This window comes from Taudactylus pleione, unplaced genomic scaffold (assembly GCF_031769625.1).
Source record: "Taudactylus pleione unplaced genomic scaffold, aTauple2 ptg000052l, whole genome shotgun sequence".
In the NCBI taxonomy this organism is placed as follows: Eukaryota; Metazoa; Chordata; class Amphibia; order Anura; family Myobatrachidae; genus Taudactylus; species Taudactylus pleione.
Window position 1 is genome coordinate 1,146,901 of NW_028284454.1, and position 22,333 is coordinate 1,169,233.

Below are 22,333 nucleotides of genomic sequence, written 5' to 3' on the forward strand. Positions count from 1 at the left end.
GTCTCGCTGCACATGCCCTACCTGGTGACAGTTGAAACACCGCCGAGGCTCTGGAAGTGCAGGGCCCCGCGGCCTTGCATTGGCCGTTTGCAGAGCTGGGATGTGTAGTGGGGCCGGGCGCTGGGTTGCCAGGTAGGGATTCTGGTCTTGTTGGGGCCGTCGGGGGGCTGACCTTTCTACTGGGTTGGCTCCTCTCCACCGGGGCCTGTTAGCTGTGAACTCGTCAGCTAGGTGTGCTGCATTCTCCGGAGTGGTGGGGTTCCGATCCGCCACCCACTCTCGAATTTCCGGGGGCATCTTGTTAAGCAACTGTTCCAGGATAATAACGTTTTTAACCTCCACTACAGTGCGTGCCTGCTTTCCGGCCAACCATCTGTCACAGTTCCGCCGCAACAGGTTCTTAAACTCTGTAAATGAGGTATCCCCTTATGACATTGACCGGAACTTGGCGCGGTATGCTTCAGCAGTCACCTCATATCTGGCAAGCAGCACCCCCCGGACCTCCTCATAGGACAATGTCTGTTCTGGACTCAAAGCCTGGCACGCTTCCAGCGCCCGTCCTCTCAGACTGGGTAACAAATATAGAGGCCATTCTGCTGCCTCAATTTTATGCAGAGACATCATTGATTCAAACGTCTGCAAATGGTTATCAATGTCCGAGCTGGCCTCATCAAAAGGCGGTATGTCCCGATATCGCAGCCTGGCTGGCTGACTTACTGATACTGGTGGGACAGGGGTGTAGGTCTGTGCTCCCAGTGCGGCCCCCAGTACCGCTGCTCCTTGTCCTAACGCTGCCAGCAACTCCCGCAATTGATCTACCCCTCCCATGGTAGGCATTGCCCCGGAAACCGTTGTCGCCGTGGTTCCCTGACCCTCGGTCTGCTCCGGTACATCGTCCTCATCGTCCTCCTCCGCTGGATGATCTTGGTCCCACTGGGCTAGTTTTGCCATTAATTTTTTCCTGGTGTCCTCCGCATAAAACTCAATCTGTTTTATTCGGCAGAGATCCTGCAGGGGGCCCTTCTTGAGGTATCGGTAGCATAGTGGTTCTGGATCCATTCCCTGCTGTATTTTATGACTTTATGCTTGAAAGCTGGTGTCTGGATGATCCCACTGTCGCTGCCGCCAAATGTGAGGATACGGGGTTCTCTCAATCACCCAGACACCGAGCAGATGAAACCAACGTGATGGTTTATTTTTCCACAGCACACAGAAATAGATAATATGTCAGGACAAGCAGTAAATCCAGTGAACGGGCAATAGACAGGTAGCAGTCCAGACAGAGGCAGTCCCAGTAGAGTATAATGTCCCAGAACAATTCCACAAAATAGCTAGAGACCCTCAGTCCCCACAGTAGAAACTATCACTGATCATGCAGCAGTGCATAGCGTATGTCCACTCAATCGCTTCCAGGACCCCACACGTAGAAACTATCAGAGATCACACAGCAGTGATAGTCCCTGGGTCCAAACAATTGATTCCAGGACCCCATGCAGTAGAAGCTAATCACAGAACACACAGCAATGAATAGCGTATAGGTCCTTGCAGAATTTCCAAAGTATAAATCCACAGAACTGGTGATGCGTTCCACTAGTACCATGGCAGAGCGAGGCCTCTTAGCCAAAGTCAGCGACTAACATGTGGAGTTACCTTCAGTGACCTGTTTTAAAATCTTCCAATTTCCCACGATATTGTGACCACCCAGGGGGGGTTGCACCGTTTCCTGATTGGTGTGAGTCCCTTATGCTGTCACTTTCTCCTACCTCCTCTGGGTATTACTTCCCTGACGAACACCTGCTGGGATGGTTCCGTTCGGGCTACCAGATTCACGTGAGACACAAAACAGGCAAATGGAAGGAGGAGTAAATCCTGAGCGTCCCCTGGGGAGGTGGGAATTAACTTAGAGGGTCTTTTGTTTTGGGAGGTGTCACCTTGCTCTAACACAGACATATGGACCAGGCTAACATCAAGGCTTATCCAGTATTAAACATTTCAATAACTTACATTATTACAGTACATAATAGACATGCTAATGAAAATGTGTGTCCTGAGAATGATCACACATACACTAGGAGACGGATGGGGGACACAAAAGGACTAAAAAGTAAATTGATCTCTGCAATGACTGAGATGCTGCCAGTAAATTTGTAACACACATCCCATGTCCTCACATTACGCCTATTAAATGCCATTAGAACGCTGAGGCACGCCTGTATTCACACATCCACTCCCCCGTTTTCATGGACCATCCCGTCACCACCCACAAACGGTGCTTTCTGTCACTCAAACTAATAAGCAGAATAAGGCTGGCGTGCGATCGCTTCTTTATTACAGTGACTGGCAGTGATGTATACGTATGTGTAGTTAGCGAAAACCAGCCAGCTGCGAGCAAACACAGCCTAGTGAGCTGGTCTGAATCATCTCCTCAGTCTCTCCCTGGTCTGCAACCGTTCTGTCCCATGGGCACATCTATCGGGGAGGGGGTACCGTATTGTCACTGCCTTTTAGTAAATAGCATTGGAAATATGTGTGTATAGACTTGAGCACACCAGCAGATGCCTCACAGCTATGAACAGCCCAGATGATAACCAGTAGACTGGTTTATTGATGATATATAATGTACAGCCGTACTCACTGTTATACACACTCTGATAAGGATGGATGGAGCGGAGCTTTTGCGGAGCAAGGTGTCATACAGCTCAGCAGCCGGTGAGTGTATACTAGATGCAGATAGCGTTGCAGGAGTTCTGAACAGGCATCTTGGCAATGAAGCTTCTAATTGAGGGGCAGCACATTAGCGCACTCCACTTTCATCTGGTGAATTGGGCCCAATGGCGTATCTATAATGGGTGCACACAAGTCTCTGGGTCCAAGGGGGCCCACACCGCAAACCCTGCACCCATATATGGCTATACTGACCTCTCTGCAGTCCCCAGAGAGTTGCTCTAAAGTGCCGGGCTGGGAGATGAATGTCTCCTACTTAGCTCCATATACATACTTGGAATTACTGCCACCCACAGCGATCCCGATACTGCCGGCACTCCCACACTGAAGACACCACCACCACCCCTGCACTGCCGACACTGTCAGCATACGTGCACTGAGGACACCGCTGGCTCCCCTGCACTGCCGACACTGTCAGCACACATGCACTGAGGACACCGCTGGCACCCCTGCTTTGCTGACACCCTGCACTGAGGACACTGCCAGCACCATCGCAATCCCCATGTACTGAGGACACAGGGCGTGATTCAGAGCCGCTCATAAGCGGCCGCTCGGTCGTTCCGACCAATGTTCGCACAACTGCGCATGCGTACGGATTTTAATACGCATGCACGAACCAGTCAGTGCGGCCGAAAATCGTGTGCTCGCTAAATAGCGAATGCCTGCTATTTTGAGTGACAGGAGGAGGCATTTGTGGGTGGTAACAGGGGAAGGTGCTTGAAAACGGGGAGTGGTGATCCGAACGCAGGCGTGCCTAAAGGTCAAAACGGGCGTTTTAAGGGTGTGCATAATTACTAAAGCAGCGTCATTGACCATGTCAGTTGGTTGTTTTATAGTTAGAACTGCTCACATGATTGTGGTAGGAAAAACCAACCACAAGAATAGCGAGCAGTTCATACGCCGTCCGATGTACTCGATTAATCTAATAAATAGCGGACATGACGTATGATGCGAGCGGCCAAGGGGCGTTTTTTTCAAAATTACGTTCGCATGTTTTGTTCGCTCGTTCAGACATAGTGGCGTGAACAGACCGCAAAGAGCGAACGGTTAATTTAAATAGTCAGCCCCTTTTTCTGGACGAGTGAGCGCAAATAGCGTCCGGCTCTGAATCAGGCCCACTGCCAGCAAGTGAACAAGCTCCTAAGTGAAACGTACGTCATCTATCTGTGAGAGCTGAACTGCCGGGCCTCTGTATGGCGCCCACGTGACCCTGCACTCGACAGCACCTGAACGCTACAACTCGGGACCACGCTCCCGCACACCCGTACTCACACTGATCCCCCAGCTATACAGGTATTTCTGCCGGCGCTCTCATCCAGGGATCTCCAGTGTGTTCGCCCTGCAATATGGTCTCACAACAGGGGATAACCGGAGACCGCATGGACAGAAGAAGCCGGTCCTGTTCTCCTTGCTTCTATTCTGAACTTAGGGGGTCTCGCTCTCAATCTGCTCTGTTCAATACCAATAGGGAAAAAGGGCCTAAGGTGAGGGGTCTTCCTCCAACAAGTCAGAATCCTTTGCCCTCTTTATCTGCCTTTATTCACGTTTGCAATATCAATTGTTTGCTATTTTTGTTTGTAAATTAGCTGATATTAATCTTGCAGCACAGTACAGGCAATTACATGCTGATGACTATTGCGGTATGAATTGTTATATGTCATAGGTGACAGGACTTGAGATAGGAAGATATGAATCTGCATACACCTGATCAAATGCTTCTGGGAAATAATTAGCAGTTAATAGAGATTTACTACAATGGTGTGATATTTGCAACAGACAATTTACCATGTACACAGATTACAAAATGAAGGTATTGAACTGATGCATGAAATTAAAACAAATCTGGTATATGGTCTAATGTCACTTAAATACTATTATTTAAAAAAATTGGTAACAATAGTTATTTCACTCTTTGGCCCTCATTCAGACCCGGTCGCAAGCGCTGAGTGCTCGCAACCGGGTTGATGTTAAGGCCCTGCGCACGCACAGCGGCTGCACTGCGCGTGCGCAAGCCCCGGAGCGAGAGAGAATTTCTCTCACTCCGGAGCTCACTACAAAAGGGGCGGCTGTCGATGGTGATCGACAGCTCGCCCCGTTTTGTAGGTGGGGCGGCTACACAAACGGAGGCGTTCCTAACGGAACGCTTGCCGTTTTGTGGGCGGCTGCACTGACATCAGCAGTGATGTCAGTGGGGAGCTTCCTGCTCGATCAGAGCAGGAAGCTCCCTGGGGCTTGTGGCTTCCGAGACCCAACCTTAGGGTCTCATCACAAACCCCGATGGTCGCGATGGTCTTGACCATCGCGACCATCAACCTGGTTGGTCGCTAAAGCTGTGGGTGGTAACCCACAGCTTAGCTAGCGACCAGGAGGCCGCACTTGAAAAGGCAAGCGGCCGCCCTCATTCAGAGCGAGCGGTCACTTCTTGCAACCGCCTCTGAATGAGGGCCCTCGTCTTTTGGAATACCTGATACTTGACTAAAAGCAACAATGTGTTTATAATGAAAGCTATGCGGCTTATTTATTAAAAACTATTTTGTTGCTATAAACACCACAAGTATTCCTACACTACCTTGAGCCAGAATAATACTATTCATGTATTAAATACTTGGAGAAGACCCTTACAGCGATATATCTGTTGTTTAGTCTATTTTATATTTTCTGATTGTATTAATAGCTAAGTTTTAGACAGAAAAGAGTGCACCAAAAAGGAATTCTTTTTTGTAGTTGAACCATTTTTTCTTGAATGTTTCAACACCCACTGTATGAAGGACACCACCGACACCCCTGCACTGCCGACACTGCGTACACTCCCACACTGAGGACACCACCACACTGCCAATACTGCCGACACCCTGCAATCCCCACGTACTGAGGACACCGTCAGCAACCCCACACTGCCAACACTGCCGGCACTCCCACACTAAGGACACCACCGGCACTCCTGCACTGCCGACACTGTCAGCACAAATGCACTGAGGACACCGCTGGCACCCCTGCTTTGCCGACAGAACCGGCAGCACTGTGGTCTGTGGCAGGTGGGGGGTCTCCCATTATCACTGCAGGAGCAGCACTGTGGTCTATGGCATGTGGGGGGGTCTCCCATTATCACTGCAGGAGCAGCACTGTGTTCTATGGCAGGTGGGGGGGGCTCCCATTATCACTGCAGGAGCAGAACTGTGTTCTATGGCAGGTGGGGGGTCTCCCATTATCACTGCAAGAGCAGCACTGTGTTCTATGGCAGGTGGGGGGGTCTCCCATTATCACTGCAGGAGCAGCACTGTGGTCTATGGCAGGAGGGGGGTCTCCCATTATCACTGCAGGAGCAGCACTGTGGGGTATGGCAGGTGGGGTGTCTCTCATTATCACTGCAGGAGCAGCACTATGGTCTATGGCAGATGGGGGTCTCCCATTATCACTGCAGGAGCAGCACTGTGGTCTATGGCTGGTGGGGGGTCTCCCATTATCACTGCAGGACCAGCACTGTGGTCTATGGCAGATGGGGGGTCTCCCATTATCACTGCAGGAGCAGCACTGTGGTCTATGGCAGGTGGGGCTCTCCCATTATCACTGCAGGAGCAGCACTGTGGTCTATGGCAGGTGGGGGGTCTCCCATTATCACTGCAGGAGCAGCACTGTGGTCTATGGCAGGTGGGGGGTCTCCCATTATCATTGCAGGAGCAGCACTGTGGTCTATGGCAGGTGGGGGGGCTCCCATTATCACTGCAGGACCAGCACTGTGGTCTATGGCTTGTGGGGGGTCTCCCATTATCACTGCAGGAGCAGCACTGTGTTCTATGGCAGGTGGGGGGCTCCCATTATCACTACAGGACCAGCACTGTGGTCTATGGCTGGTGGGGGGTCTCCCATTATCACTGCAGGAGCAGCACTGTGTTCTATGGCAGGTGGGGGGTCTCCCATTATCACTGCAGGAACAGCACTGTGTTCTATGGTAGATGGGGGGTTTCCCATTATCACTGCAGGACCAGCACTGTGGTCTATGGCTGGTGGGGGGTCTCCCATTATCACTGCAGGAGCAGCACTGTGGTCTATGGCAGGAGGGGGGTCTCCCATTATCACTGCAGGAGCAGCACTGTGGGGTATGGCAGGTGGGGGGTCTCCCATTATCACTGCAGGAGCAGCACTATGGTCTATGGCAGATGGGGGGTCTCCCATTATCACTGCAGGAGCAGCACTGTGGTCTATGGCTGGTGGGGGGTCTCCCATTATCACTGCAGGACCAGCACTGTGGTCTATGGCAGATGGGGGGTCTCCCATTATCATTGCAGGAGCAGCACTGTGGTCTATGGCAGGTGGGGCTCTCCCATTATCACTGCAGGAGCAGCACTGTGGTCTATGGCAGGTGGGGGGTCTCCCATTATCACTGCAGGAGCAGCACTGTGGTCTATGGCAGGTGGGGGGTCTCCCATTATCACTGCAGGAGCAGCACTGTGGGGTATGGCAGGTGGGGGGTCTCCCATTATCACTGCAGGAGCAGCACTGTGGTCTATGGCAGGTGGGGGGGCTCCCATTATCACTGCAGGACCAGCACTGTGGTCTATGGCTTGTGGGGGGTCTCCCATTATCACTGCAGGAGCAGCACTGTGTTCTATGGCAGGTGGGGGGCTCCCATTATCACTACAGGACCAGCACTGTGGTCTATGGCTGGTTCTCCCATTATCACTGCAGGAGCAGCACTGTGTTCTATGGCAGGTGGGGGGTCTCCAATTATCACTGCAGGAACAGCACTGTGTTCTATGGTAGATGGGGGGTTTCCCATTATCACTGCAGGACCAGCACTGTGGTCTATGGCTGGTGGGGGGTCTCCCATTATCACTGCAGGAGCAGCACTGTGGTCTATGGCAGGTGGGGGGGCTCCCATTATCACTGCAGGACCAGCACTGTGGTCTATGGCAGGTGGGGGGTCTCCCATTATCACTGCAGGAGCAGCACTGTGGTCTATGGCAGATGGGGGTTCTCCCATTATCACTGCAGGACCAGCACTGTGGTCTATGGCTGGTGGGGGGTCTCCCATTATCACTGCAGGAGCAGCACTGTGTTCTATGGCTGGTGGGGGGTCTCTCATTATCACTGCAGGAACAGCACTGTGTTCTATGGTAGATGGGGGGTTTCCCATTATCACTGCTGGACCAGCACTGTGTTCTATGGCAGGTGGGGGGTCTTCCATTATCACTGCAGGAACAGCAATCTGTTCTATTGCAGATGGGGGGTTTCCCATTATCACTGCAGGACCAGCACTGTGGTCTATGGCAGGTGGGGGTCTCCCATTATCACTGCAGGAGCAGCACTGTGGTCTATGGCAGGTGGGGGGGGCTCCCATTATCACTGCAGGACCAGCACTGTGGTCTATGGCTGGTGGGGGGTCTCCCATTATCACTGCAGGAGCAGCACTGTGGTCTATGGCAGATGGGGGGTCTCCCATTATCACTGCAGGACCAGCACTGTGGTCTATGGCTGGTGTGGGGTCTCCCATTATCACTGCAGAAGCAGCACTATGTTCTATGGCAGATGTGGGTCTCCCATTATCACTGCAGGAGCAGCACTGTGTTCTATGGCAGGGGGGGGTCTCCCATTATCACTGCAGGAGCAGCACTGTGTTCTATGGCAGATGTGGGTCTCCCATTATCACTGCAGGAGCAGCACTGTTTTCTATGGCAGGTGGGAGGTCTCCCATTATCACTGCAGGAGCAGCACTGTGGTCTATGGCAGGAGGGGGTCTCCCATTATCACTGCAGGAGCAGCACTGTGTTCTATGGCAGATGTGGGTCTCCCATTATCACTGCAAGAGCAGCACTGTGTTCTATGGCAGGGGGGGGTCTCCCATTATCACTGTAGGAGCAGCACTGTGGTCTATGGCAGGTGGGGGGTCTCCCATTATCACTGCAGGAGCAGCACTGTGGTCTATGGCAGGTGGGGGGTCTCCCATTAGCACTGCAGGAGCAGCACTATGGTCTATGGCAGATGGGGGCTCTCCCATTATCACTGCAGGAGCAGCACTGTGGTCTATGGCTGGTGGGTTGTCTCCCATTATCACTGCAGGACCAGCACTGTGGTCTATGGCAGATGGGGGGTCTCCCATTATCACTGTAGGAGCAGCACTGTGGTCTATGGCAGGTGGGGCTCTCCCATTATCACTGCAGGAGCAGCACTGTGGTCTATGGCAGGTGGGGGGTCTCCCATTATCACTGCAGGAGCAGCACTGTGTTCTATGGCAGGTTGGGGGTCTCCCATTATCACTGCAGGACCAGCACAGTGTTCTATGGCAGGTGGGGGGCTCCCATTATCACTACAGGACCAGCACTGTGGTCTATGGCTGGAGGGGGGTCTCCCATTATCACTGCAGGAGCAGCACTGTGTTCTATGGCAGGTGGGGGGTCTCCCATTATCACTGCAGGAACAGCACTGTGTTCTATGGCAGATGGGGGTTTCCCATTATCACTGCAGGACCAGCACTGTGGTCTATGGCAGGTGGGGGGTCTCCCATTATCACTGCAGGACCAGCACTGTGGTCTATGGCGGGTGGGGGGTCTCCCATTATCACTGCAGGAGCAGCACTGTGGTCTATGGCAGATGGGGGGTCTCCCATTATCACTGCAGGACCAGCACTGTGGTTTATGGGTGGTGGGGGGTCTCCCATTATCACTGCAGGAGCAGCACTGTGTTCTTTGGCTGGTGGGGGGGTCTCCCATTATCACTGCAAGAGCAGCACTGTGTTCTATGGCAGTTGGGGGGTCTCCCATTATCACTGCAGGAGCAGCACTGTGTTCTATGGCAGGTGGGGGGTCTCCCATTATCACTGCAGGAACAGCACTGTGGTCTATGGCAGGTGGGGGGTCTCCCATTATCACTGCAGGAGCAGCACTGTGTTCTATGGCAGGTGGGGGGTCTCCCATTATCACTGCAGGAGCAGCACAGTGTTCTATGGCAGGGGGGGTCTCCCATTATCATTGCAGGAGCAGCACTGTGTTCTATGGCAGGTGGGGGGGGCTCCCATTATCACTGCAAGAGCAGCACTGTGGTCTATGGCTGGTGGGGGGTCTCCCATTATCACTGCAGGAGCAGCACTGTGTTCTATGGCAGGTGGGGGGTCTCCCATTATCACTGCAGGAGCAGCACTGTGTTCTATGGCAGGTGGGGGGTCTCCCATTATCACTGCAGGAGCAGCACTGTGTTCTATGGCAGGTGGGGGGTCTCCCATTATCACTGCAGGAGCAGCACTGTGTTCTATGGCAGGTGGGGGGTCTCCCATTATTACTGCAGGAACAGTACTGTGGTCTATGGCAGGGGGGTCTCCCATTATCACTGCAGGAGCAGCACTGTGTTCTATGGCAGGTGGGGGGTCTCCCATTATCACTGCAGGAGCAGCACTGTGTTCTATGGCAGGGGGGGTATCCCATTATCACTGCAGGAGCAGCACTGTGTTCTATGGCAGATGTGGGTCTCCCATTATCACTGCAGGAGCAGCACTGTGTTCTATGGCAGGGGGGGGGGTCTCCCATTATCACTGCAGGAGCAGCACTGTGTTCTATGGCAGATGTGGGTCTCCCATTATCACTGCAGGAGCAGCACTGTGTTCTATGGCAGGTGGGAGGTCTCCCATTATCACTGCAGGAGCAGCACTGTGGTCTATGGCAGGTTGGGGGGGCTCCCATTATCACTGCAGGACCAGCACTGTGGTCTATGGCTGGTGGGGGGTCTCCCATTATCACTGCAGGAACAGCACTGTGTTCTATGGCAGATGGGGGGTTTCCCATTATCACTGCAGGACCAGCACTGTGGTCTATGGCAGTTGGGGGTCTCCCATTATCACTGCAGGAGCAGCACTGTGGTCTATGGCAGGTGGGGGGGGCTCCCATTATCACTGCAGGACCAGCACTGTGGTCTATGGCAGGTGGGGGGTCTCCCATTATCACTGCAGGAGCTGCACTGTGGTCTATGGCAGATGGGGGGTCTCCCATTATCACTGCAGGACCAGCACTGTGGTCTATGGCTGGTGGGGGGTCTCCCATTATCACTGCAGGAGCAGCACTGTGTTCTATGGCTGGAGGGGGGTCTCCCATTATCACTGCAGGAGCAGCACTGTGTTCTATGGCAGGTGGGGGGTCTCCCATTATCACTGCAGGAGCAGCACTGTGTTCTATGGCAGGTGGGGGGTCTCCCATTATCACTGCAGGAACAGCACTGTGGTCTATGGCAGGTGGGGGGTCTCCCATTATCACTGCAGGAGCAGCACTGTTTTCTATGGCAGGTGGGGGGTCTCCCATTATCACTGCAGGAGCAGCACTGTGTTCTATGGCAGGGGGGGGGGGTCTCCCATTATCACTGCAGAAGCAGCACTGTGTTCTATGGCAGATGTGGGTCTCCCATTATCACTGCAGGAGCAGCACTGTGTTCTATGGCAGGGGGGGGTCTCCCATTATCACTGCTGGAGCAGCACTGTGTTCTATGGCAGATGTGGGTCTCCCATTATCACTGCAGGAGCAGCACTGTGGTCTATGGCAGGTGGGGGGGCTCCCATTATCACTGCAGGAGCAGCACTGTGTTCTATGGCAGGGGGGGGGTCTCCCATTATCACTGCAGGAGCAGCACTGTTTTCTATGGCAGGTGGGAGGTCTCCCATTATCACTGCAGGAGCAGCACTGTGGTCTATGGCAGGCGGGGGTCTCCCATTATCACTGCAGGAGCAGCACTGTGTTCTATGGCTGATGTGGGTCTCCCATTATCACTGCAGGAGCAGCACTGTGTTCTATGGCAGGGGGGGTCTCCCATTATCACTGCAGGAGCAGCACTGGGAAATAGTGGTAGAAGAATGCTTTTATTGCTGGCTGGCTGACATTCCCCAATCCTCTAGCTGCAGTATAGTCTGATATGTGAGTGCTGTGTGAATGCCAGGGATTGAGTAAAACCTAATTCCTCTGTTCCTTCTCCCCTGTACACCGCGCAGTGATCAGCTGCCATCTATGTACCATGACCCCACGTGTGTGCGCAGTATTTGAGTACAGGCGGCTTTGGCTGTAGTCCCAGGTGAACGAGGCTATTTGACTTAGATTCGAGATAGCGCTGGGGATGTTCAAAGATTTGGATAATGTTTAATCCGTTATTAAGATTTATCATTAGAAGCTGCTGTTTGATGTGTTCTGCAGCTGAAAGACAACATGTCACCTCAGTTATCCGCCCTCTCCGCTATACAGCTGCCAGGAGAGAATAAAGCATTAAAGGGGCCTATTTATTAAGGGTTGTAATCTTCATAATACTGTATGAGAAAAATCACCACATCAATCCCTGGCGCTTATTAGGAAATATCGCGTTATAAAGCAGCAGCCAGCGTGACGGAAGTATGTGCAACATCAGAGCACCGCGCTGAGGTAACGCAAAGAAATAAAAATAGTAATGAATGACGTCTGCTCCCCTCCGTCAAGTGACACAATGAGGCTCAATAATAATGATAAGATATAAAAGTACATATTACATCCCATATAAAATGTCAGTGTGTATGAAACAAGGGCCACATTCACGGATGGATGATAACGCTGCAATGGCAGCTACGATTTCGCATGGAACGCAGCTGCTAAAATGCGGATACTTGCCTACGTTTTATTTCTCATCCCCGGGAGAAGCTGGTTGGCTGTGATGGGGGCGGGGCCTGATGGTTTGCATCACTAAGCCCCACCCATTCTCGGTAAATTGCTGCGATTGGTGCAAATTTAAATAGGGGTGGGGCTAAATGACGCAATTCATGGAGAATTGCGGCATTAAGCCCTGCCCCCTATACGGGGACCTGCATTCACCGCGGAGATTCTCTCCATTCTGTCTACCTTACTAGGAAGCCATGTATGATTTACGCAGGTGAGTGATGTTTTGGCTACTGTGCATAAAGTTGAGAAATCCCTTACTGCACGCGCATGAGCCCAAGTGTCTTATGCTGCTCACAATTGCGTATGGAATCGCTAACACTTGAGAAGGGAATCGCCACTGTCCCTGCGAGTTACATCTAGTACGTAGAAGGTAATTTTTGTTTAAAATAATACGGGCTGTTAGTAATGGCGGCACGGCTGTGATTTATTAATACATAGACCCCCAAGTCAGTCACCAATGGCCAATTACTGACCACAAATTCTACATACTACCAGGATGTTTAGTTTTGTGAAATCAAAGTTTTTCACAATTTTTGTCAGCTTTTTGTTTTCGGGCTTTTCTCCTATACAATAGGGGGGCTCCTACTTTTGGGGGCAAAATGATTTCCTTCCAGTTTAATAACAGATAATCGTCTTCTCTACGTTGCAGCTGTTCCTGGTGTCTCTTTGTTTCACTTACTTTGCCAAAGCCTTTTCCGGGAGTTACATGAAAAGCTCCATAACGCAGATTGAGAGGCGCTTTGACATTCCCTCCTCTACAGTGGGAATGGTGGATGGAAGCTTTGAGTTTGGTAAATATCTTATTCTTATTACATATTACCACGTGTCTCTGACCATTGCAGTCTGTTATTGCTCTCACACTTTATCGCGCAGGTAACTTACTGATGATCGCCATCGTCAGCTATTATGGGGCGAGACTCCACAGGCCGCGGATTATTGCGGCTGGCTGCATTGTGATGGCGTTGGGAAGTTTCCTCTCCGCTATGCCGCACTTCTTTATGGGACCGTACGTAATGACCTTGTTGAGTCTGCGTTTCCATATCATTTAATTCAACAATTCTACTCTTCTGTCATAAACCCAATGTGTGGTTGTCTCCTTACAGTTATAGGTATGATTCTCTGAAGATACACAGAAGTGCACAGAACAATTCCACCTTCAGTGTTTCCCCCTGTTTGGCCAATGAGACATTTACTGAGGACATAAACCAGGTACAAACTGAATCCAGACCCCACTGCATTTCTCTATAGCCTTAGGACATCAGCTGGGAGGGGAGGGAGGCAGGGATGGAGGGAGGCAGGGAAGGAGGGAGGGATGGAAAGTGGAGGGAGGAAGGCAGGGATGGAGGGAGGGAGGGAAAGTGGAGGGAGGGAGGGAAGGATGGCGGGAGGAGGGAAGGATGGAGGAGGGAGGCAGGGATGGATGGAGGGAGGTAGGGAGGGAGGGATGGAAGGTGGAGGGAGGGAGGGATGGCGGGAGGAGGGAAGGATGGAGGAGAGAGGCAGGGATGGATGGAGGGAGGTAGGGCGGGAGGGATGGAGGGTGGAGGGAGGGAGGGAGTGATGATGGGAGGAGGGAAGGATGGAGGAGGGAGGCAGGGATGGAGGGAGTTAGGGATGGAAGGTGGATGGAGAGAGGAGGGAGAGATGGATGGAGGAGGGAGGGATGGAGGGAGGAGGGATGTAGGGAGGAGAGAGAGAGGGATGGAGGGAGGAGAGAGGTAGGGATGGAGGGAGGTAGGGGGGTAGGGATGGAAGGTGGAGGGAGGGAGGAGTGATGGCAGGAGGAGGGAAGGATGAGGAAGGAGGGAGAGATGGATGGAGGAGGGAGGGATGGAGAGAGGAGGGATGTAGGGAGGAGAGAGAGAGGGATGGAGGAAGGAGAGAGGGATGGAGGGATGAAAGAGGGATGTAGGAAGGAGGGATGGAGGGTGGAGGGAGGGAGGGAGGAGGGAGAGAAGGATGGAGGGAGGAGAGAGGGAGGGATGGAGGGAGGAAGGAGGGATGTAGGAAGGAGGGATGGAGGGTGGAGGGAGGGAGGAGGGATGGATGGAGGAGGGAGGCAGGGATGGAGGGAGGGAGGGATGGAAGGTGGAGGGAGGGAGGGATGGATGGAGGAGGGAGGAAGGGATGGAGGGAGGGATGGATGGAGGAGGGAGGGAGGGATGCAGGGAGGGATGTAGGGAGGAGAGAGGGAGGAGAGACGGAGGGATGGAGGGAGGAGAGAGGGATGGATGGAGGGAAGAGGGAGGGATGTAGGAAGGAGGGAGGGAGAGATGGAGGGAGGAGGGATGGAAACAAGGAGAAGTGGCATTTTTATTCCTCTATATTTTCTATCCCCACCTTAGCAAACAAATCCATCGGTGCCCTACAGTAGGTGACCTCGCTACGTATGATGAGCTCCAGGAGACAAGATAAATATAATGTAGAATGCAGCAGGCGATTGGACCAGGGCTGCTGCTTGTGATAATATAAGTTGCACAGTTCAGATCATGAGTTTTTTTCCTTATTACTAGAGATGTGCCGTTCGATTTTCCTGAAATATGAACACACCAGAATTTTGGGTTTCTGAGTCAAATTGAGTCAAAGGTTAGAATCATTTGGGGTTCCAAATTGAGTCCTGTTTTTGTCCTCCGTCAGTTCCACAACTCGGATTTAAAAACTAAACTCGGGTTTCGGATTGCATGTAAACAGGTCCAAATTACATAATTTTATCTGTTTTATCGATTTTTTTTAAACCGATTTGTTTTATCAATTTTCATTGATTTGTAAGGAATCAAAAACCGAATCCGAAACCAAAACACATGAGGATGGTTTCACCAAAACTAAAACGCGATGATGAATTAGAACTAAAACCAAAACACAGGGTCTGCGTACATCTTTACTGTTTACAATTACAGATACCCAATGGATTGGCCAATATGTCCCCATACCCCTTCACCAGACTGTCTAACTCATCATCACCATCACCTGTCCTAGTAGTTACCTGTATGACCTCACACGAAGCCAGTAGTTTGGTTTTTACATTACATTTGGTTAACCAGGGACAGAACCATAGGGAATCTACCATAGTTATATATAGAGAAATGGCAGCTCACTAATGCACAGGAAATGGTGGAATAGCTACTGATAATGTCGTCTGTCATCGGACACATTTCCAGGCCAATAATCCTCTTACCATCACACAGACCATTAGCGTAACACACAACTAGACTAATAAAGGTAACGGATCACCAGTTCATGTGAGTGCAAATCCTGTGTTAAGAATTGGAGCGTAATGAAATGCAAATGTTTGGCGCGCCCTGCAGGGCAGAGAAAGGAGTTGCAGACTTTACCACTCACTTGTTTTCTACCATTCGCCAATTGTAGAATTTCAAAAGGGAACCAATGCTCCCATTTAGCTATCGTAAGGGTGCACCAGACCATGGGAAGATGTTGCTTATATTGACATAGGAATGCTATGTATTTTCAGAGTGCGTGAAGGAAGGCAGCTCATACATGTGGGTTTATATATTAATTGGAAATATGCTGCGAGGAGTTGGAGAAAGTCCCATTACCCCCCTTGGAATTTCGTATATTGATGACTATGCTGGATCGGAAAACACTCCTCTGTACTTAGGTAATACCTAGTGCTCCAAAGACCCATATCATTATATCTTCTTATCTGACATTATAGCACATACCCTGGGGCTTCTAACCATAGACTTCCACATTCCCTTGGGCTTGATGTCTTCTCATCTAATAATAGCATAGCACAGGGGTGCCAACCTCGGTCCTCGAGAGCTACTAACAGTTCACATTTTCCAGACCACCTAGCTGGGGCACAGCTGTATTCATTACTCACATTTAAACATTTGAAAAGATCCACAAGTGGAACTAATTATTTAACTTGTGATTCTGTGAGGAGAAATGAAAAACATGCACTGTTGGTAGCTCTCGTGGACCAGGGTTGGCTATCCCTGGCGTAGCACAAATCCTGGGACTTATAACCATAGCTTGGCACATTCCCTGGGGCATGATGTCTTCCCATCTAACCATAGAAGAGCACATTCCTTGTGGTATGGTGTCTTCTCATCTAACCACGATGTAACACTTTCTCTGGGGCAAGGTGTCTTCTCATTTAACCATAGCTTAGCACTTTCCCTGGGGCATGGTGTCTTCTCATCTAACCATAGAATAGCACTTTCCCTGGGGTATGGTGTCTTCTCATTTAACCATAGCTTAGCACATTCCCTGGGGCATGGCGTCTTCTCATCTAACCATAGAATAGCACTTTCCCTGGGGTATGGTGTCTTCTCATCTAACCATAGAATAGGACAAAACCTGGGGCACGATATCTTCTCATCTAACCATAGAATAGCATGTCCCCTTGGGCATTGTGTCTTCTCATCTAACCATAGAATAGAACATTCCCTAGGGCATGATGTCTTCTCATCTAAAAATAGAATAGCACATTCCCTGGGGCATGGTGTCTTCTCATCTAACCATAGTGTAGCACATTCCCTGGGGCATGGTGTCTTCTCATCTAATCACAGAATAAGACAAAACCTGGGGCATGATATCTTCTCATCTAATCATAGAATAGTACATTCCCTGGGGCATGATGTCTTCTCATCTAACCATAGAATAGCACATTACCTGGGGAATGATGTCCTCTCATCTAACCATAGTGTAGCACTTTCCCTGGGGCATGATATCTTCTCATCTAACCATAGCTTAGCACTTTCCCTGGGGCATGGTGTCTTCTCATCTAACCATAGAGTAGCACTTTCCCTGGGGCATGGTGTATTCTCATTTAACCATAGAATAATTCATTCCCTTGGACATGGTATCTTCTCATCTAACCGTAGTGTAGCACTTTCCCTGGGGCATGATATCTTCTCATCTAACCATAGCTTAGCACCTTCCCTGGGGCATGGTTCTCTTCTCATCTAACCATAGTGTAGCAGTTTCCCTGGGGCATGGTGTATTCTCATTTAACCATAGAATAATACATTCCCTGGGACATGGTATCTTCTCATCTAAGCATAGAATAGTACATTCCCTGGGGCATGGTGTCTTCTCATCTAACCATAGTGTAGCACTTTCCTTGGAGCATGGTGTCTTCTCATCTAACCATAGTGTAGCACATTCCCTGGAGTATGGTGTCTTCTCATCTAACCATAGTGTAGCACATTCCCTGGAGTATGGTGTCTTCTCATCTAAGCATAGAATATCACTTTCCCTGGGGCATGGTGTCTTCTCATCTAAGCATAGAATAGTACATTCCCTGGGGCATGGGGTCTTCTCATCTAACCATAGTGTAGCACTTTCCTTGGAGCATGGTGTCTTCTCATATAACCATAGTGTAGCACATTCACTGGAGTATGGTGTCTTCTCATCTAACCATATGGTAGCACATTCCCTGGGGCATGATGTGTTCTCATCTAAACATAGAATATCACTTTCCCTGGGGCATGGTGTCTTCTCATCTAACCATAGTGTAGCACTTTCCCTGGGGCATGGTGTCTTCTTATCTAACTATAGTGTAGCACATTCCCTGGGGCATGGTGATTTCTCATCTAACCATAGTGTAGCACTTTCCCAGGGGCATGGTGTATTCTCATCTAACCATAGTGTAGCACATTCCCTGGGCATGGTGTCTTCTCATCTAGCCATAGTGTAGCACATTCCCTGGGGCATGGTGACTTCTCATCTAACCATAAAATAGCGCATTCCCTGGGGCATGGTGTCTTCTCATCTAACCATAGAATAGCACATTCCCTGGGGCATGGTGTCTTCTCATCTAACTATAGTGTAGCACATTCCCTGAGACATGATGTCTTCTCATCTAACCATAGTGTAGCACATTACATGGGGCATGGTGGCTTCTCATCTAACCATAGTGTAGCACATTCCCTTGGGCATGGTGTCTTCTCATCTAACAATAGTGTAGCACATGCCCTGGGGCATGGTGTATTCTCATCTAACCATAGAATATCACTTTCCCTGGGGCATGGTGTCTTCTCATCTAACTATAGTGTAGCACTTTCCCTGGGGCATGGTGTCTTCTCATCTAACCATAGTGTAGCACATTCCCTGGGGCATGATGTCTTCTCATCTAACCATAGTGTAGCAAATTCCCTGGGGCATGGTGTCTTCTCATCTAACCATAGTGTAGCACATTCCCTGGGGCATGGTGTCTTCTCATCTAACCATAGAATATCACTTTCCCTCGGGCATGGTGTCTTCTCATCTAACCATAGTGTAGCACATTCCCTGGGGCATGGTATCTTCTCATCTAACCATAGTGTAGCACATTTCCTGGGGCATGGTCTCTTCTCATCTAACCATAGAATATCACTTTCCCTGGGGCATGGTGTCTTCTCATCTAACCATAGAATGTCACTTTCCCTGGGGCATGGTGTATTCTCATCTAACCATAGTGTAGCACATTCCCTGGGGCATGGTGTCTTCTCATCTAACCATTGAATATCACTTTCCCTGGGGAATGGTGTCTTCTCATCTAACCATAGTGTAGCACATTCCCTGGGGCATGGTGTCTTCTCATCTAACCATAGAATATTACTTTCCCTGGGGCATGGTGTCTTCTCATCTAACTATATTGTAGCACATTCCCTGGGGCATGGTGTCTTCTCATCTAACCATAGTGTAGCACATTCCCTGGGGCATGGTGTCTTCTCATCTAACCATAGTGTAGCACATTCCCTGGGGTATGGTGTCTACTCATCTAACCATAGAATATCACTTTCCCTGGGGCATGGTGTCTTCTCATCTAGCCATAGGTTAGCATCATTTCCTGGGGCATGGTGTCTTCTCATCTAACCACAGAATATCATTTTTCCCGGGGTATGGTGTCTTCTCATCTAACCATAGTGTAGCACTTTCCCTGGGGCATGGTATCTTCTCATCTAACCATAGTGTAGCACTTTCCCTGGGGCATGGTGTCTTCTCATCTAACCATAGTGTAGCACATTCCGTGGGGCATGGTGATTTCTCATCTAACCATAGTGTAGCACATTCCCTGGGGCATGGTGCCTTCTCATCTAACCATAGTGTAGCACTTTCCCTGGGGCATGGTGTCTTCTCATCTAACCATAGTGTAGCACATTCCGTGGGGCATGGTGATTTCTCATCTAACCATAGTGTAGCACATTCCCTGGGGCATGGTGCCTTCTCATCTAACCATAGTGTAGCACATTCCCTGGGGCATGGTGTCTTCTCATCTAACCATAAAAGTTTCATAGATAATTTGCCAATGTTGGCCCATATGGAGATGCACATGATGGTAATGGCATATCAAAATCCTTTATCACTGCCAGATCATCTATATTAATTGTAGGAAAACAAGTTTTTGGTCTAATAAATCATTTAGTGTTGGAAATATTTTTCCTTCTGTGTATATAGAAATATTGTGAATAAATGTTTTGTTGGAAGCATTGAGTAATCGGCTGTTCCATCCGACAGCATGCCTCCACACCGTGGCGCTGTTTGGACCAATGATGGGATTCATGCTCGGATCTTTCTGCGCTAAACTCTATGTTGACATTGGCTTTGTGGATTTGGGTGAGTTTTCATTTGAAATATGAATAAATCTCACCGGGCTTAGTTAGTATTTTGGTGAAAATATCAGTGTTATGGAAAGGGGAAACAGATACCTTCTTTATAGGTGTTCATTTTAGTCTTATCTTCCTAAAACACACAACACATGGTGAGTATGTTTGGCAGTGCCCCCTCTGTCTTCAGCTACATTATAGGGTGCTTAAATATTTTCATTACGTAGAGCAGTCATCCAATCGGTAGTCCGGGATCAGTTGGGTAATTGGTATTCAAATTTAAAGATCTTTCAAAGTGTTCCCAGGCTTGTTGAGGCTGAGGCCTCTGAGATCACATAATTCACATTTTATTAAAACTCTATAGTTGAGAATAGTATGTAATGTACTTTTGTTAAATTAAGGTTTCTTTTCTTAACATTGCCAGTTATTCACTTTTCTGAATAATCCCCTAAACCCTACTCCTGCTCCAGAGTTCAACAAAGTTATTGTACATTAAATACATCGAGCTTAATTTCTGTTCCAGACAGTGTAACCATTACACCACAGGACATGCGCTGGGTCGGTGCCTGGTGGATCGGATTCCTGGTGGCCGGAACGATTGCATTAATGTCAGGGATCCCCTTCTGCTTCCTGCCCAAGAGTATGAGCAAGGAGGGGACAAAACATTCCCTCAACTTACTGAAGTTTAAAGAGGTTGAAAAGTCAGACGCGGAAAGTCATACAAAATCAACACTGAAAGGTTAGTTGCTAATGGGTGAGGATATCTGCCAAACTGTTACAGGTTCATTATAATAAAAATAAAATCCATTGAAACATTGTAGATTGCTTGCTGTGTAAATCTGGGAGGCTCGTATGTTGTAGCGATGCCTCGCTCTGACCGCCATGATAATTTGGCCACATCATGCCTCAGCAACGTCACTGTTTTCTAGTAATTTGTCCAATTTTATGACTATTAGGCCATAATTCAGTATTTCTCTACATGACATCACCATAGAAAGGGTCCACCAGAATCGCACTGATCAGATGCTATCGGGCATGAGAGGCTCCCACAGTCCTTCCATTTCCATGAGGGTTGTGTTTCATGTGTTTCAATGTTTTTGACCTTTCAAAATATAGATAATGCTTTGATAACTCCTCTATCAGATATGTGTGTACATTACATTAATGAGTGATCAATATAAATACTGGAGCACATATAAGACAACAACCATATCTCTTATTGGGTTTATTTATAATTGTTACATTACAGTAATTACAGTACAGATGAAAAACAACAATTCCACTATCCCGCACTTCTCTTGTCCATGCCGCCCTGCTCTGAGGCCATTCTGCTACCCTCTCCCATCCACCTGGGTCATCTTCTCCTAACACCTCCATTCACAACGCAAGTTCTTTTCTGTTTCTTCCACTTTATCTTGTCTCACAAAGACTTCCCCTGCTGAGATCCTTACTTCCTTTCTGTCTCCCAACTAATCTATTATTCTCCCCTTCTCCTTCCAACTCACCTCCAGTGTGCAGCCATTATACATCCTCTGCCCACAGCTCTCTCACTGTGCCCCCTACCACCATCTTCTTTTTCCCCTTCTGGTCTCCACTTTATTGTCCTCTGCTTATCTTATCCCTGCTCACCCCTGTGTACCTGTAGTCCATCCCATCCCTATTCCCCCCTCCCTTGCTCTTTTATGCCTATTGGAATGTCAGAGCTGCGTGTAACAGATTCTGTCCATGATCACTTAATTTTCTACTCCCTTAACTGTTATCATTAAGACTTGGATCTCCCAATCTGGCCAGTTTCCTGCTGCTCTCTCTCTCTTGGCAACCAGCAGGGTGGTGGCATCAGTATCCTCTTCCTCCATGCACCTTATGGACCAGAGGTCATTTCTTTCACCTCTTCCACTACATTCACCTCCTGGATGCAGTAATCTACCAATTCCCCTGGTCGCTCCTCAATCTTCCTTGTCATGCAATATATCTCTGCTTCTATATTTCTCTGCTTTTTACCTCCCTTGACCTCACTCAATAACCCCCCTTGTCACTCCAGTTACCACACTCTTATCTCTTCCCATTTCTATGATTTCACCAACCTCCTCTTCCTTCTCTCTGACCAGCACATCATCTTCATCTACCTCTCTATCACTCGATCCACCACCCCCTCTCCCCCAAGTATATTCTCACTCTGCACAACCTTGAAGCCCTCATCATTTTTACTCCCCCTGAACTCACGCCTTTTTACCTTCTCTCCACCTTAAGTCCACCCTTAAATCTGTTGTCCCAGTGGTTAGCATCAATCTCTGTCAAAACCCACCCCAACCCTGGCACTCTAGACAAACCCGCTACCTCCAACAATGTTCCCTCTCACTCTCTGACTTTCTTCTCTATAAATTCAGGCTCCTCTCTTTCTTG

The 22,333-nt window shown here is 49.4% G+C and overlaps 1 protein-coding gene across 1 annotated transcript in view; it reads left to right on the forward strand.

The window, feature by feature from the left end:
* Positions 1 to 22,333, forward strand: part of LOC148535427 (solute carrier organic anion transporter family member 1C1-like) — an 87,569-nt gene that overhangs the window by 61,855 nt on the left and 3,381 nt on the right. The window contains exons 3-8 of the mRNA XM_088462661.1: positions 13,027 to 13,168; positions 13,251 to 13,383; positions 13,481 to 13,584; positions 15,844 to 15,993; positions 19,842 to 19,940; positions 20,454 to 20,669. Of these exons, the coding sequence (XP_088318787.1) occupies positions 13,027 to 13,168; positions 13,251 to 13,383; positions 13,481 to 13,584; positions 15,844 to 15,993; positions 19,842 to 19,940; positions 20,454 to 20,669 (844 nt within the window). The remainder of the gene's footprint in view (positions 1 to 13,026; positions 13,169 to 13,250; positions 13,384 to 13,480; positions 13,585 to 15,843; positions 15,994 to 19,841; positions 19,941 to 20,453; positions 20,670 to 22,333) is intronic.